General features: G+C 42.2%; 1 protein-coding gene across 4 annotated transcripts in view; it reads right to left on the reverse strand.

The window, feature by feature from the left end:
• Positions 1-17,699, reverse strand: part of SLIT3 (slit guidance ligand 3) — a 617,690-nt gene that overhangs the window by 231,741 nt on the left and 368,250 nt on the right. For all 4 annotated transcript variants that reach the window (XR_011144002.1, XM_068960054.1, XM_068960053.1 and 1 more), the window contains one exon: positions 6,243-6,314. Coding sequence is in view for 3 of the 4 variants with exons in the window: in XM_068960054.1 (XP_068816155.1) it covers positions 6,243-6,314 (72 nt within the window). In the remaining variant the exon portion in view is untranslated. The remainder of the gene's footprint in view (positions 1-6,242; positions 6,315-17,699) is intronic.

The following is a 17,699-nucleotide window of genomic DNA, read 5'->3' on the forward strand; positions in this document are numbered from 1 at the left end:
TTTATTGAAAGGGGTAGAACAGATGGCAAGAGCTCCGACCGATGCATTCATAAAATTAACTTACGCGGCAGGTGATGTTTCCCCACAGAAGGCGGTGCAGGTTGGTAACGCGTTATTTCAGCGTTATCGCCGCGCCGCATTACAACGCAATTTGTGGGGAAGCGAAGGCGACGGCCGCGGGGACGCCGCGCGCCTTCGTCACGGCCGCGCTCGCACCCAACGCCGAGCACGGGAGCAGGCAAGCAACGCCCTGCTGCAACGCCCTGAGCGCAGGTGCGACTTGGGCAAAGAGGAGGAGGGAAACTATTTACCACATGTTAAGCTTTCGGTGAGATGATCTTTTCAGCCCCTGCAGGGTGCAAGGGGCTTGTCTCTATTTGGACAAGCGCTGACTAGGCTTCCACGCCGCTGAACCCTTGTGCCACCTCCACAACCACTCTGAACTGTCAGCTGACATCAAAGCAGCCTGAGAGCTGCTCCATAATACAAATTTATCCTTTTTTAAATTCTCACACATTGATACTTAAAATAAACCGTGCCTTTTAAGCACGTCTTCAAATACAGACACATATCGTTCAGCCTGTTGAAAGATACGTAAGCAAATACACTAGCCAACACGCAAAAATCAATTCCCTCTCAGCTCTTTCATTACTCTTACTTGAGTCCAATCACCGACTACAGCAGACTTATCCCAGATTTTACACCAAACAAGTGGAAAATCAAGTCAATCTGCTGTCTCTCTCCTTTTGTTCTATCTTATTGAGAACTGCAATAATAAATCCGAAGACTATATACAAACGTCATGAAATTAAGGCCAGGAATTTCAAAGCGATCAAGGTAATGGTTTCCCTTGAGAACCCAGACAAAAGTAGTTAAGTTTTCTACTGCAACATTTCATTAAGATAGACTGCATACTTATGTTCAGCAAATAACTCACAATCGCTCGCTTTCTTTCCGCTAGTGAAATGGCTGCTCACAAATCAATCATTATTTCCTTGGGTTTATTCATTATTTTAATTAATTTGTCAAGTATGCTGAATTATTTTTATTCTGTCACTGACTGGCGAATATGACAAATACAATCTGCAGCGGTGGGTTACGACGGGTAGAAAAATGACATAGGAACATTTTTGTATTTTGTTGAGGTGAACGCAAAATACCTCTCCAAGCGAAGAGCAAATTCAGCTTTTTCCAAAACCTGAATGTGCAATCGGGATGTTTAATTTTTGTAAAAATCACACAGATCCGTGCTAATAGTAGACACACACAGGAAAAAGCAAGAGTATCTTCCAAGAAAAGCTGTGTAACAAATAAGAAACTGAAACCAATAGTCACAAAAGTATTTTACAGTACTTGCAAAGCTCCAATTTTTTTACATTGCATAGGTAACAAAACTGTTAGGAAAATACATAGACTCACAGAAGAGGTAAATGTTACACATGTGCTGACATCTTTCTACATTTTTCTTTTTAATTCTAAATGCTTAATTTCTTCCTCCAAAGGAACCTTTAGGGCTATAAAGCAGGAGATTACCCACAATTTCCCAAGTGGCCCCTGGATGAAGTAAAGCAGCTTGCAGGTCTGGTAATATGAAGTATTATCTTGTATGCAGCTGTGAAATATTTAGACACCAGTGCAACGAGCCCATATTATCATGACAGATGAACCCGTTAACTTGTGTTTTTCTGCATCCCAAGGCTGCAAAACTCTGCCGCCTGGGAAAAACGCCTAAACGGAGAAACGCCAAAAGCCGAATGCGCTCTGCCAGGAGACGGCAGGACGGCCCAGGGCAGCAGCGCGCTCGCAAGAGCGCCTCTTTGCCAGCGGGGACCGACCCCTGCCACGCACCGAGCCCCCCTCGCGCCAGCCGCCGAGAGCCAGGCCGCTGCGGCGCCGCTCGGCTCAGCCGGGCCCGCTCGGCTCCGCCGTCCTTCGGAGAGCGCGGCGGGAGCAACAGCTTGGGCGCGCGCCGCCAACAAGCGCGGGCAGCCCCCCGGCCGACCGGCGGCTGCTGGCACGCGGGCTGTCTTTACGTGAGTAAACCTCTGCGTGCTCCTGTCCTGGGAGGAGGAACTGAATCTCCGGAGTTAGGCTGGAAAGACCTAATTCAACAGAAATTGCAGGAGCGCCGCCCCAAAGACGCAGTCGGCGAGATGCCGAGGTGCGACACAAGCAGGGCGACCGCGCCGAGCTCCCCGCAGCGGCGCCATATACTTTTATGACGGAGGACCACGCCTGACCGTGCTGAGTTAGCCCAAAGCTCTACAAGACCCAAATCCATAGTCTTTAATTCTTGAAATAACTTACTCGGGGCCAGATTCCTGCAAGAAACATTTCCTGTGCTCTGAGTAATAAGTAACAGAAATTGAATACAGGTGTGCGCTGTACGCTGGCCCCCGCTTGCCCTTGCCTGCTCGACTCTTCATGAAAGGACCAGGGACGCACCTACTCTACAATACGATCAAAGTGTCACTTTGCTCCAAACGCCCACATAACTGCACTATCTGCAATTGCTAGTTCATGCTCACTACTCTTTCTAAAGGCAATGTAATTATTTCTATTTTTTAATTATAAACTTACTAATTTATTCTTTCTGTATGCAGATTCTTCCTTTGCGTTTTATGGTCAAACAGCAGAAAACACTACCTATGAAAATAATTCCTATAAATAAATTTCCCACACTTGGGAGTTTTAAAACCTCAGTTCTCCAGCCTCTGCTTTGGCTTTGTCTCATCCAAAAACGTTCCCCTCCCTGACATTTTAAAGCTCTTATTTAGCGTAACCCTGACATACCTCATTTGCCTGGGCCCACTGCTCCGCTAAGAGGGTGAGAAAAGGTGACAAGCTTTTACCATATAAAAAGAAGGGTCTGGTGGGAAAGAAAAAAACCAAAACCCACTACTTTCTGCAATACTTTCTTTTCTTTCCAATCCTCTTAACATTTATTTTTTTCAGTGTCTACAGTGATGTTGGTACCAAGCCAGTTCTGCAGTTCTGGTGCTAGAGGGACGCGGCTGAAGACTCCCTCTCATGCCTCAGTGCAGGCAGCAGCCCCTCTTATCTTAAAATCAGAAACCCCTTTTTTTCACACCAGTATGTCCCGTAGCTGCTATATACCTGGCCATAGCCTGCCAATCCGCTTACTGCTACTGCCATGCTGAGACAGGGTAGTTTTTGCCGGGTTTGCAAATAGCACCCACTCTAGCGTATATTATGCCCTGTACAGCGCAGCCCTGACGTTGCATATTTCAATGCCTGTATCCGAATGGCGTTCATGCCCCAGCTCAGCCTAACGCATTACTTTCCTGCAGGTTTTCCTGAGGGACACTTTCCAAGCTGCTGTTAGAGACAGTGTTAGTCAGGAGGCTTTAACGCAAGCTAGCAACTGCTGCGTCCCTATTATAGCGTCTACTGAGGTACTATTTTTTTCCATGACTTTTGGACACTTTATTTAGAAACCAAAAAAATTTAAGGCCATGTTAAATGTCAAGCCATAAAAGCAGAGACAACTCAATGCCAGCCTTCCCCTACATGACAAACTGGAAAGAGTTGGCCAGCGTGGGTGAATATCTAATCGTGTTTCTTATGCCTAAATGTCTCCGAGATCGCTCAAAAATTTGCTTCAAAAGGTGGAAGAACCCCAAGGCAGTACAATAAATCTGCAAAGTGATAACCATAGAAACGGCCAACCCTGCTGCTATCGTGTTAGCACATGGATGTCAGAGAGTCACCGGGAGATTAGCGGTGCAGGTGTTCAGGCAGCTGAATGGCACCGAAAGGCAAAGATTCATTCACTTCATCGAGGTGCTCCAACACTTGTGCTTGTTGGCATGGCCATTTCTCTGACACAGAAGGGGGCATTTTGGCTGCCAAACTGAGACGGTGAATGGGAATTGGCACGCTTAAGCTTCCTGCTTAAGGCTTGAAATATTAACTTTGCTCAACTTGCATCACACCCTAACAGTTATCACTGCAGAAATTTTAACAATTTCCCAGCAGCAAGTTGGCTCAGGATTTACTCACACTTTTCTCAGCAACTCCCAGGCCACTAGCCTGGGTCTGGAAGCAACAGTCACCCTCAGTAACGAACCGCAGTCATCCTCGCTAACGAACCACACTGGACGCACAATTCAAACACTAGCTATCAAGAGCAAGTGACTACAGACCGGAGTGAAAAGTCTGCTTCTCCAGCTTTCAGAGTCTTTTGCTACTTATCCAATCAACTGCAGTGACAGCTCCGATCAGCACATCTATTCACTGGCCCACCAAGCTGTGTGCTCTGGCCAAGCAGGAGGCGGGACGAGATGACCTCCTGAGCCCGCTTCCAACTGGAATTACCTTCTGATCTGGTGATAACATCACTATTCCTGAAAGATTGATATTCTGCAAAAAAAACACCATCTATTCTTCCTCTAGATTATAGAATGTAAGTAAAGTTCACATTAACACGACAACAGTGCCACATTTTTTGTCTAGATCGCCAAACTCCTTCCCACATCAACTCCATATTTTCCAGTGTTTTCCTTCTTTTTTTTCCTGTGTCTTAAAAACTAGACCTATTCACACAGGTCCCCTGATATTCTTCCACCTAAGAGGAACATTAAAGTCATGGCTTAAATGAGTTTGTCTTCCCCAAGATGTGCTTTCTCAGGCTGAACTTCAAGAAATAAGCTTTCATGCTGAAAAGCTAAAGTTACTGTTAAATACACAAGAGAGAAGTAGCAAACCATTGAATAATCACCAACTTAGTACGCTGAAGGACTCCAGAAATAGCTGTGTATGTTATGGGACATGTGAAAGTCGTCAGGTTCTCCCTACCCCGACCGAAATTTCACAAGGAAGCTTGTGCTGGACACGGAGACAGCAGGGAGAGTGCCCAGAGTGAGAAAAGCAAAAAGCAGCTCATAGGCGCCTTTGTGCCTCTGCTTACCAGTTTGGGGAGGGAAAGCCCTGCTTTCGTCTTCTGTAGTGCTGTCTCCATTGACATGATGTTCCCTGCAATATAGCACTACGAGAGAAAGCACAAGGATTGTGCTTTGCCTTTGGATGCAAACGCGGTCATGCTCTGACTCACTTCGACTGCCCTTTACAGTTTCCACGCTGCCTATAGAAAAATTTAGTCTGTACACTTAAGAGGTTTTCCACCAGGCAAACAAATAAAACAGAGCATAGGTATGCAAGAGTGTTCATCGAAAAGGGTTTTTTTGAGATCTCCTTCTGTTGATTTTTCTACTAAAGAAACTAAAAAAGTCCACACCATTAACCCAATGCCTACAGTATTTAACACAGTGGGGTCTCAGATACTAGCTGGGCTAGCTGTGCGGTAACACAGTGCTAATGCTAATGGCTTTAAATGGCTCAGTATATGCTTTTTCACAGTTTAAAAACAAATAAAAAGAACATCTTGCTTCCCTCTCTGAGAAGAGCTGAGAGTTTTCTCAGGGAACCCGGACTCTCTGCCAACTTGCTGCATGTCGCTTCCTTCTTTATGCGCTTTGTGTTGACCCTACTGATGTCAATGGTGTGTTTGTGTGCATCGGCACACAAGTGCACTTCTGGTACACAAGCAGCTTCTAACAGCTCCAGGAATACAGAACAGCAAGTCTGTATTTACACGTATTTGAAATTGTATGAGAAAAAGGCAATGTCTAAGCTAAATTCATTAGTGCCATCAGCAAAACCCCACTTTTTTCTTAACAATGACTTTTTAAAATTACTGAAATTTTCAAGAGAGACTGTCAAAGCAGGCACAGTTAATTTCTCATGCTTGCTAGGTTCACACATCTCATCTTTTGAAATTTGTGCTCAACTAGTGTGTCCGTGTGCCATGTTTTGACATACTTACTTCCCACCCAAGCTAGCGGGACAGAAAATCTCAGCTAAGCGAAGTCATTCAATTTCACACAAAAACTCTACCAGATCTTTTCTTAGGCATGTATTGCTTCAAGGTATGGACTATGATGACTAGCTTTTGCAGGGTAAGACCTCAGGGAGAGGTAAATTCTCTCTACATAAGTCTTTGCTCAAAAATTCCTAGGTGTGCTGGACAGTAGAGATCAACTGGATGAAGTGGACCAAAGTAACGTGTGAGGCCCTTGACAATGACCTGCTTCACACAGCAGGGTCTACAGTTCCCCTTGGTGCTGCGCAGAGGTGGACACATGGTAGCTAGATAACTAGTCACAGCCAGGTGTAACCTAGGGAGAACTTTCTTCACAAATATTAATGAAGTTGTCACTTACAAGTTCTTCACATCGATGATTCCTCGAAAGGCCTTCCTAGGGATTCCTTTTATCTGGTTTTCACTTAGGTCTCTGAATAAGGAAAGAGAGAAAAAAAAATGTATTACTAAAGAGGACATATTTCTCAAATCTCCAGGAGATAATGGAAAGGAACAGGCTTGGCAAAGTAGATGTTTCCAGATTTATTGCACCACATGACGATCTCAATATCCTTTATCCCCTCAAGAAGACCGCAGCAGGAGCCGGACGGGCTCTCCACCCAAAACCACCAGAATTTGCAATACAAATGCTAGAACTTCCAAAAAACATCACTCAAACGCAGTCACGACACTAGCACGTGATTGCCATGATTCACTGTCAGTGTATCTGCGGCTAAACCCTATGCGTTGGAACTGCAGCTCTGTACTGTACGGGCAAAGTTTTCTCACCAATCTCCTGTTAATTTACCATCTGTACAAATTTAAACTGTAAAAACACTGGGCTGCCTATATTCAGGTTGTAGCAACTTATCTGAAATAAACATGCAAGAAAAATATGACAATCATTCCCAATTATTTCGCAAAATTAGGACAAGTATGTTTATTCAATGCATAAAAATCCACTGCATTGTGCATCAGCGGGAACTACAGCATTTTAAACCTTGGTTAAAAAAAAAGGCAATTCAAGATGTCTTTATTGTACTTAAAAGTGCAACAAAATGTTTTCAGGGAATTCATTATACCTGGGCTACAAGTGCACATAAAGCCACGAGCAGTCCAGGTTACACTTTTTCTGTTACATAACCCTACAATCAGTTGCTTTTTACTTTGTTGCACTATAAATATTGACATTTTAAATTTTGCAACCACTATCAGCTAAAAGGGGGTGGGGATGGGGGAGGAAGGGACGGAAACAGAAACAAAATCAGGAAGTTGTGCTGTTCTCCCGCTAAGGAAAAGCGGCGCTTTCGAGGCTTTCCCGTGGGTGCCCTGCCAGTGTGGGAAAAGAGGGAGCAATCCCAGTCTAACCCAGGGTGCAAAGCCAGGGGGGCAGACAAGTGCAAGAAGAGGAAAGAAAAGCCAACGACAGGGAGAGAAAAATGGAAGAAATAAGCAATTGGAGGGAACGGAGGGCACAGTGTCGGACGAGGAAAGGGACAAAGGAAGGCGACAGCGAGGGCCAGGGCATTACCGAGCGCATCGTTCTGCACGATTGGGGCACTTGGTTACCCAAGCCCAAGGCTTTGCCCCATCTGCCAGCAGAAAGCCTGGCTTTCTAATGAAGATTAAGACTAAAAGGCACTCATCTGTCCCGGCCATCAGATCCTCTCTGTGCTGCAGCGAGCCTCCTTTCTCGTCTCCACCAAATTGGCTTTATGGCAAGAGAGGCCAGGAATCACAGCCTGTCACAAAAGCCACATTGACATTTCAGGTCACGCCCTGTCACACGGGGCTTTCTGCTCTTTCCCATCAGGCAGATAGAAAAAAAAGGGGACTATGTCCTTGTCAGGAGCCTAATTCAATTTCTACCAGTCATGCAGTCTACGCCAAACTCTCCAAGTGGCCGCAATTGTTCATTCAGGCCATCGCAAACAAAAATGTGCTGCTGGGTACAAGTCTCTTTTTCAAGCTAGATTAAAATTCTTCGCGACCTTCACAATTTGTTTAACACTGGTCTGCACCGTGACCCTTCCTTCACCTCCCCTTTCTTTTGCCAGTAACAAAATATTAGTCCTTTAAAGACAGACCTTCAACCCAGACAAACGATCAGGCAGCCCGAATGGAGAAAAGCAGAAAGGAAAGTGCTTTGCTGAGCCGCGAGAAGGAAGTCTCACGCCGCAGAGCGATTTCAGGACGAGGAGGAGAAACTTTGGCACGACAGCGAGGAATAGCAGAGCTCCAGCCAGTGGCAAAAGTGCAACAAAATGGCTTAGGAAGGCAAAAATTAGTAAAGTCTGAAAGCAAGAGATACGCTGACGGGAACAAAAAGGGCTTGAACAAAGTCAGACTGCGAGCTCAAATAAAATACACATCAAACCCTCAAGTTATATTTGTCCAATGTTTTATCACGTACTGCTTCAAACCATCTTTAAAAATCAGTTCAGGTTTCACGTATCTTTTTCTGGCGTTATAATAGTCTAAAAGGGCTAATTTACATCGTTGCTGTCTGCTTTGTCTTTGCGCTTGCATCTCCCCGCAGTCAGCCAAAACCAGGAGACCGCAGGAAATCCACCCATTTTCTACAACAATCTGCTTGTAAATTGTATTAAGCTTATTTTCCATTTAGGCACTCTCCTCTCGCTAACAACACTGCCTCTGTAAATCTCCAGGATCACGTTCTGATTTCATAAGGATCTCTAGTGGCCTGAACAACTGACAGCCAGCGTGATATCGGCGATGCCGCTGGGAGGAACGCTCAAACCTGCCTGCTTCGTTTTCGGTAACGACCTTTTCTCAATTGTAGGCATGCCTTTTTGATGCGGCTAGTAACAGCCTTCATCTCTGCTTCACAACGATGTGCCAAACTTTTGGTAAGCATCTTTCTTTAGCAAGCAAACCCCAGCCGGGCTCACCCTGTGCACTCACAAAATCCCTCCGGGGGAGCAGGAGGCTCTAGCTAGCCATTTGTCCCCATGGTTCATCCTCAAGTTTCAGCTTTTCACTCCTTACTTCTGTGTGTTTCACAGTAGACATAACGGGAAGCTCTCATTAACAGCATGTAAAATAAACATTATTTATAAATAGTAACTGCAGAAGAGCAGATAAACTAATGGGACACAAAAAAAACCCAAAGCAAAACAAAACAAAAATCTATTAAAAAGAAAGACAGAAAAGGATTGTAGTATTTAAGGAAAATAAACAATGAATCTGAAACTAAACCAATTATGATTCCTACCCCTTACACAATGGTTTCAAGTCACCTATTTCTGAGACCGAAACAGCGGATGAGTCTGGCTCCCTGATGCACGATGGATCCTTAGGAGGAAATACCTGAAAAACTCCAGCTTTGGAGAAACACAGGCTTCCAAAACTCCTTGCCCTGGGAGACAATGTTAACAGCCCACAGAAAGCGTTCATGCTAAGGCCAAACTGAAAGATGTGCCTTAGGTGACCAGGAGCCTCCTGTTTCATGGTTTACGCACAGAGGTCCCTCCTGTAGCACGGGCAGCAAGCCCCACATCTGGTGCTGCTTATGTGGGTAGCTGGGCCAAAAAGAAATAAAGGGGGGACAAAAAAGCTATTTAGATAATATAGGTCATTGTCCTTAGCTAAAAACTTGTCTGAGCACGCACAGTCTGCCAGAAAGTGAGACCCAGATGATCAGGCTATTTGGGAGAGGAAAACTGCTATTTGGGAGACGAAACCTGGGTTTTTCAAAAAGCCAGAGATCCCACCTTGGATATTGACATTTTCCTGCAGCTACAACAGAAATATCCTAGTTTACATCACGATAACTACAGACTTGTTGAGCTAAATGAACCTTTTCAGTTTTAATGCTGCTTCTTGATATTTTTAATAATTTCAGACAAGTTTTGTCCAGTTCAACCCTCTGCACAACTTTCAAGAAGCGCAAAGGGCAGGGAGATGCTGGACCCCAGGCGCTGGCTCAATGAACGACGATCTCTGACCTAAGTGTGCTCCCGCCCTTTCACGCAGGCGTCCCGTCTGGCGAAAACATGCTCAAAAGGGCCTAGGCAGGCCACCGGGGGCGAAATGGAGCCACAGAGACACTAAAGAGCCTTGGCTGAAGTTTGCATAAAATGAGAGAACACAGGAGCCAACAATATCCAGCAGCCAGGGCTCCCAGGTCCTCGCTGCACAGGAGACCACACATTACTCTAACCTGGACTCAAACAAGACTTGGCACAAGTCAATAATTTTTTAGGTTTTAATTTGACTAAAATGCTTTAGACATAGATGAACTCTCTCTGCAAGCATACCATTGCTCTGCTCATCTTCAAATGTGAATTGCTGAGCCTTACTGGTAAAAGGATTGGAAAGGAAAAACAAACAAACAAAAAAATCTGCTGACGTTTTCTAAGTGGCTCTGTAGCCTTTGCTACAATGCTGGGTTTTAGCTTCCTGCTTTGACACTGCTTATTGCATCCTAAGTGAAACTTCAACCCCTCTAACACAGCAGTAAAATGCATTAAGACTCTTTGTTTTTAATTTGCCAGTGACAGATCATAAATCAGTTCGTTGGAACATGGACCCTACGAACGTTCACAAAATAAGAGCCTGCACTTCAGCTATAGATCTAAATCATTAAAACAGTTACATTAATACAAGTTGCAGTAACACTGAAAAGAAGAAATATTATATGAAAATCAAAAATGATAGCATTCTGCTCTAGGTTGTCTCCCTTTTCAAAAACGGAACAAAACGAACCTATGCATGTTTACCAGTTATTTTCCAGATCTTTCTGGATTACAGACCATAAAATGTAAAAGGTTATTTTTTAAGCAAAGAACTGTCCAAAAGAAGGTTGACTGAGAAACCTTTACTCTGATGATCATCATTCAGTGCTATCCAGTAAAGAACTGGACTTGCCTTTAATATCAAAAAAGTTTAATGAGAAGACTTAAAGAACTACTCATCAAGAGCAAATGGTTCAGAGCCTAACATGCATCTTTCCTGATACATCACTGTCTGCTGATCCCATAATAAACCAGTAAACACTCACAGAGTTAACCATTAACACAAGGAACAAAAGTCCAGCTAAAATGAAGGGTAAGTGTGGATTAACTACCGTGATCCCTTCAAGTATTCTCTCCCTTATCCACAATTCAATTGCTTCTTCGGAATAAGAGAGCTGACACACAGCTCTCTTGTACGGGCTGATGTGATAACATAAGCTAAACGTGGCCTGATTCAAGCGCACATGGCTTCAGAGAGCAAAATAACTAATTCTTTCCTTTTTCCACAATCTCTTCCTGACACAGTAATATTAGAAACTTCATGTCACTTAATTTTATTTTGTAAAGCAAATGATGGAAAGGTATGGATGCTGATTTTCAGATAGTGTGTCGGCTCGCCACCAATGCTAAGAAATAAATACTTCACGCTCTCCAGTTAAAATATATGCAGTTGAGAAAAACGAGAATTATGCAGTATTGCTAGTTTGTTTACTTTCTTTTACGAATGAGGGTTTTTGAGTTAATAAACATTTCAGTCATACGTGTTTATCAAGTAAAAAAAAATAAAAAGCTCTTGAGTTTTGTGCACTATTAAAGGTTAGTGACTCTTCTTCAACCCAGTGCTTCCTTGCAAAGAGTCCAAAGACAGGCTGAATTACTTTGGAAAAGGTCACATACTTAACAGAGCCTGGTCACTGCAATTTGTCTCATTAGAGGTAGTTTTAATTTGTAAAGTATGTTATATATAAACTTAATCCTACAATGTTTTACTGAATTAAATACCACAATTATGGAGTTAAAGAGTAACAGATGGGGAAAAATCAGAGAGTATAATTCAAAGAGAATAGATATCTTTTCAAGTAACACATAATAACAGATGAGGAAGTCAGTGGAGTGGGCAATGATACAAGCTAGCTCTTTCAGACAGCCTCACGGTAAATGCTTGAAATGCAAGAAATGGATGCGACCTAGTCGTGTGGCAAACGTCTCTAGAGGGGTAAGTGCCGGTAAACATAGGCTCAAGGATGCAGATGTTGAAATCAGACCAAAACGGATTCTGTAAATATATTCAACCACACTTTTTAAAATGGCTTAGTATCCCATTAAGCTGGTATTTCATTTAGAGCAAAGATTTTTCCTGCTCCCCTAAAATTTTGTGACAACTTTTTAACAGTTAAAAATAATGTTTAGCACATCCAACAGTTAAATATTATTTTCCTCTATGGAGTTACTGTGCTACTATTCACATGGCTTTTCAGGACCTTTGCAGTATGAGGAGTTTCCCTGTTCTGTAGTTATGGGCTAACAAATGAGTTAGCTAGCTGTTCAGAGTAATTCAAGAACTTCCAACCTTGTAAATACACAAGATATACTTGGATATTTATCATCTTCCAGCTGGGAAAAGCATTGACCAAATCAACATGCCATAACAGTAATAAGAACAAGCTGTGGCAAGCCTGACGCTCGCATCAGCACCTCGATACCCACGAGGGGCTTTATGCATTCAGTGGAGCAATGAGTTTTCTATTACCAGAATTTCAGTGGAAAAGATGGTATTTGCCTGTCATAAAGCAGCAGTTATAACTCTGTCTACAAGGCAAACACGTACAAGCCTTGTTGCTGATGGGCTACAAGGCAAGGACTTAACCAACAATACTGTACAGCATTACTCTGAAGAAATTTACTGTTACTGCTGATTTTTTGAAAGGAAAAAAATATCTTTCTGCCACTATTGGAATGAAAGCTACTGCCAGCATCTCAGATCGGCAGAACAAGAGCAGGTCCTGCAGACGTTTTGCCCCCTGAGCAGCACAAGGTGATTGTTATTTTTGCTAAATATAATATAGCTGGCTATCAATTCCTACCGCAGGAAACTGTTGAGAAACCTCTTTAGGTTTGTGTTGTTTAAGAGAGGGGATTTTGCTCTAAAATTCCAGTCCAACCAGTCCGCAGTGCTTTCACACAGTCACGCACCATTGTGCAAGCAGGCCTGCTGAGCTTCGGGGAGAGAAAACACCTCCGTTTCTTGGTCGACGGTATTTTATTGGGAGGTGATAGATGGCGGCTCTATACTTGAACATCCGCTCAGAGCTGCACGCAGTATAATTAACCCCAGTCACATTCGACGCACCCTCCTTGTGACGAGCTGGCCACCGAATGCAGGCTGAGCTCAAAGCTTGGGGAGGGGGGTCAAGCAAGGGGAAGACAATCCCAGCAGTAGATACTTATTTTAGCATCATCTTCCCCCTACTCCAAGGCCAAATTAGAAACCATCTGTTTATAAAAACTCGTGGCTAGCTCAAATCTGCATGGACTTCGACAGGTTCACGACTTCGACAGGTTCACGACTCCTGCGCTGATGTGGTTAAGGGAATCACTAGGCACGCTGCAAAATCCTTCTGGACTTTACAAGAACAGAGATTATGCATTTGTGTTCACTTTGTAAGACGTTTTTGAAGTTTTTTATTCACTTCTAACATAGAAAGCACTTGGTTTCACTAAACTAGACACGAAGCTGCACCATTTGGCTGTTAATGCACCCAACACAAAAACAGAAAAGAAATTAAATCCATCAAAATATGCCCCACAAGGTTAGTAAATATTTTTATATTATTTTAATGAACTGTAGAAATAATCTACGTATCATCTCTCTGTTAAGGGCAACATTTGTCTTTATGACTTTTATAAGTCTTCTTCCTTCCTCCCATCACTTCCAAAATACCGAGCAAAAGCTGATCAGACAGTATGCAGGAGATTCTCGTTTTAAAATCACCCATCATGACATCGCTCAAAGTTTTGTTTCAGAAAATAGCTTCTGTTTAGGCTTCTGGAACATACACCCAGATGTAATATGTTACTCCAACGGCTCTGTGTTCAACACCGGATATGTCCAGGAGCAGGAATGGGCAACTCATTGACAGCGGACCCAGAGGAGCACTTGAAGAGGAGCAGCATTCCTCTAGAGATATGATAAAACTTCTGACTAAAAAATGACTATAACACCTTTTTATTAGTTGTATTTAATGTAGATCTTTAGTGCTAAGAGGTATCAGGATGACTAATCCTTCCTTTTTATAGAGGGGAAAAGGAGACCCAGAGATATTACGGGACTAGACCAAGGTAACTGAGTAAAGAGCAGGAAGAGACAGAAATAAGACCTGAAAGTCACATACATCAGGTACTCCAGCTTATGCAACTTGCATCCCAAGTTTTACGGCACACCGCAAGAGTAGCCCACCAGCAGAGAAACAGCACGCACAATTGTGACAATGTATTTAAGAGAGTCATTTTGATAGATAAATCTCTTTTTCTAGGGAATTTTCCAGCACTATATACATTTGCAGCTAGATCACTGACAAACCAAAATGAGCCCAATGCGATGCTGCTGTTATACAACACCAAATTCCACAAATGCATTTCTATTCTGCTGTCCTACGTCCAAGTGAGATTACAACACAGAGCCATGAAAACGATTTAGAAGGAACAACACACACCTCAAGGAGTTAGGAGCAAACTATTGACGTCAGTGGAAAGAAATGGGTCTCCCAGAGATTCTCTTTTTTTTTTTCAAATATCCAACTGCTGTTAAAACAGTGTGAATTCAAAAGATCTCTCACTGCTTTTTAATGTTAAGTCATTTTGAAATTAGATCTTCAGAAATACGGAGGCTTCCCTCTTTTTAAGATAATTTAATAAACAACCTTTATAGCGTAGAGCTGTTGTCTGTTTTACGCTGTCGTCTGTCGAGCTGCAGAAAAGAAAGCCTATGCGTTTGCAAACTCCGCATGAAAATCAGCATGCAATGTTACCCTCTTCTGATCGCCACAGACCAAAAAATCAAACCCTGCTTAAGTACAATATGATCACTGAGCAAAAAGGTATTTTTAGATTATTGGTCATGTCTTTTTTAAAATATGGTGAGTTTTGGTGAGTTTTAGTTAGTTTTAGGTGATAAAGATGAGAAATAAAGTATGAAACATATGAACTATTAAACTACACCATCACTGAATAACTGATCAACACTTGAAGCAAGGCTAGCCCTTTAATGACCTTTCTTGACCTAATTCTGCCTTTTGTTAATGATGAATATTTTTATAGTGAGGATATTTTTGAAATTTCCTGATGTCTTCTGAAAAATACCTCCTTGATCAGTTATATTCCGATGCATGTAAATGTCACACAGTAGAATAAAAATCATGGTTGCAATATTATTTATTGAACTGAGGATATACTCCTGTGCTGTAGAATAATTTCACAGGAGTAGGTAGCAATTGAATGTGTAAAGACCTTGGCTCTATTTTTTTTTATGATCTCCTCCAGAAAGAGGCCAATTATTTTATTTGTTTGCACAATCACCATAGGCATTTCTGCAGCTATATAAAAGTAATAAAAGTTATACTGAATCCATGGATAGCCAAGAAAAAATTACAGTGAAATTCCATTCATTCTGGTGAGGTAGAAATGAATTGCAAATTGTTTGAATGTACTGCAGTAAGAAAAACAACCTTCTGGTTATAGCTAAGCCCTAGTTATCAGGAGGCTATTATTCTGTGGTAGAAAGCGTACCGCTATAAAAAAGGGGCACTACAGTCCAATGCTATTACTCTAGATGTAATAGAGTTCTTAAAAAATAAATGATAATACTAGACCAGTAATATCTGTTGCAGAGATACTCAGCAGTCTCTGCTCCATTATCAGCTACTGAAGTCCTCCACAAAACAGTTTTATGCATCTTGCCTCTTTTTCTTTCACAATATTTTAGCTTCTATTTTTCCTCCATGACTCCTCCGTTATATCTTTCCCACTATGAATCAGTTAGTTGCCAAAAGCCTCTGTGAAATGCTGCAGATGTAAGAAGATACACTTCAGATTGGTTTCGTAGTCTTAATTCATTTTTCCATGCGGCTATGATATGTAGATTTATTAGACCAAAATGCATTACCACAAAGTGGTTAAATCTATCAGGGATACTCATGTAAGATGCAACTGTTTAAGTAAGACTTTCTCTTTTTTTATGGTTGACTACATGCACCCACAAGGTATTCAGTTATCTCAGAGCAGATCTGCCCTGACCTTTATAGCTGAATGAAACCTACAGACCTTCTTCCACTACTTTAGCCGTGAGATATGAGAAAAAATTAACTGAGGCTTAACCAAATGACTCCTTTTTCTGAAGGTCTACCTAGGTAGGCAAATCACCTTTAACAACTCCACCCTGTGCACAGAAAGTTTAACATTTGATACTGCTAGGCTTTAAAAAAAGACATCTAAACAGAAGAAAGAAGTTTAAACACACTAAATACAGATATACTAGTAAAATCAACACGCTAGCCAACATGAGATAGATCTGAACCCAAATCACCCTTCAGCAAAGGTACACACTTAAAATGATGAATTCCTCTAAAAAGAGAATCTGGAATATAAACTTCCTTGTAATCACATCAGCCTGCTGAGTGTTATTATTCCAATTCTTTGATAAACCTCCTAGCAAGGAGCTAAAACTGTAAGTGTAAGCTAAAATCAAGACAATTTGCAAAAATTAAGTCTTCCTAGAGCTAATTTCATTGCCACTTAGGAACAAACCCAGGCCACATAACATAACCATTATAAGCCGGGTAAGTTATGTGAATCCAAGCAAACGCTCCATTCGAAAAGCCTCAAGACTCCACTTTGAAAATAGATTTTTTACCCCCTACCCCCAATCATCTAAAATACTCATGAAGAGAAGAATGGGTAGGCATGTGCAAATTATTTTATTATTTAATTTCAAGCGTTCCTCCTGAAGAAGACAAGGAAACAGGGGCATGACTGATTCATCAAACGTCTTCCTTCAGCGATCCGCAAGAGCATTTATCCGCACAGAGCCACTTTCAAAAATGAACTCAGCTTTCCTCTGAGTCACTGTCAAGCACATTACTAAATTTCAGATTGACAATGTCAGCTCAGAAAATTACATCAAATGTAAAACGGAAAAAAAAAAAAAAGCTGATAGCTGAGGGGGGAGAGGGAGGAGGGCCTCCTGCACAACGGACCCCAAAGGAGGCAACCAAGCACCTACACATCCCCGTTTCATCGCTGAAGCACTCTCAAAGCACAGAATATCGAATTCCAGAGTGACCTGATTTCATCGTTGCCAGAAAGGTCGATGACTTTGTCTAAAGTCTACTAGGGCCATGCAAGTCTGCAGAAGAAAGTATGCCTGACCATGACGACGCTTGGCTTTCAACTATCCCAGACTTTAAGTCTCTTCAGTTCACAATACAGCCGTTAAAAGCCCACTTTAGAAAGCTTTCAAAAAAACGAATAGCTAAGCTCGAAAAAACGAATAGCTAAGCGGTGTCATGTACATATAGCAGTGAGCACAAAATGATTCACAGGAAAGCCTCTGACGGTAAAAATGGTTTGCTGTACTTCCAAAATACAGCTTGGTCCTTGGAAAAAGTTACTCTGAGCAAATGCTCACATGGAAAACTTACCTCTCCTGAGCAGTGGAAGCCTTACAGCTCACACTTACAGCTTTAGATTATGATTTACGTTCAAAGCCGTACTAAAAAACAAGAAATACCAGCGATATGGTGGCTCATGGCATTAGTTTTATTTCTAGCAGTGATATGACTCAGCTTCTGACCAGGAAAAAAAAAAAGGCCACCCATTATTTTTGCTTTTAATAAAATCAATGCACTGCCAAAGTGACAAAAAAATCATTGATTTCACAAGAAACACAGAAACTAAACAGCACAGCCACTGAACATGGAGGCACGTTATCTTGCAAGCTATGTTCGTTCTCTGCTGTGCTTTCACGTGCATTTCAAAGCCTTCACAATTTCTCCTTAAATCTTGTA

Source organism: Struthio camelus, chromosome 13, assembly GCF_040807025.1.
Source record: "Struthio camelus isolate bStrCam1 chromosome 13, bStrCam1.hap1, whole genome shotgun sequence".
In the NCBI taxonomy this organism is placed as follows: Eukaryota; Metazoa; Chordata; class Aves; order Struthioniformes; family Struthionidae; genus Struthio; species Struthio camelus.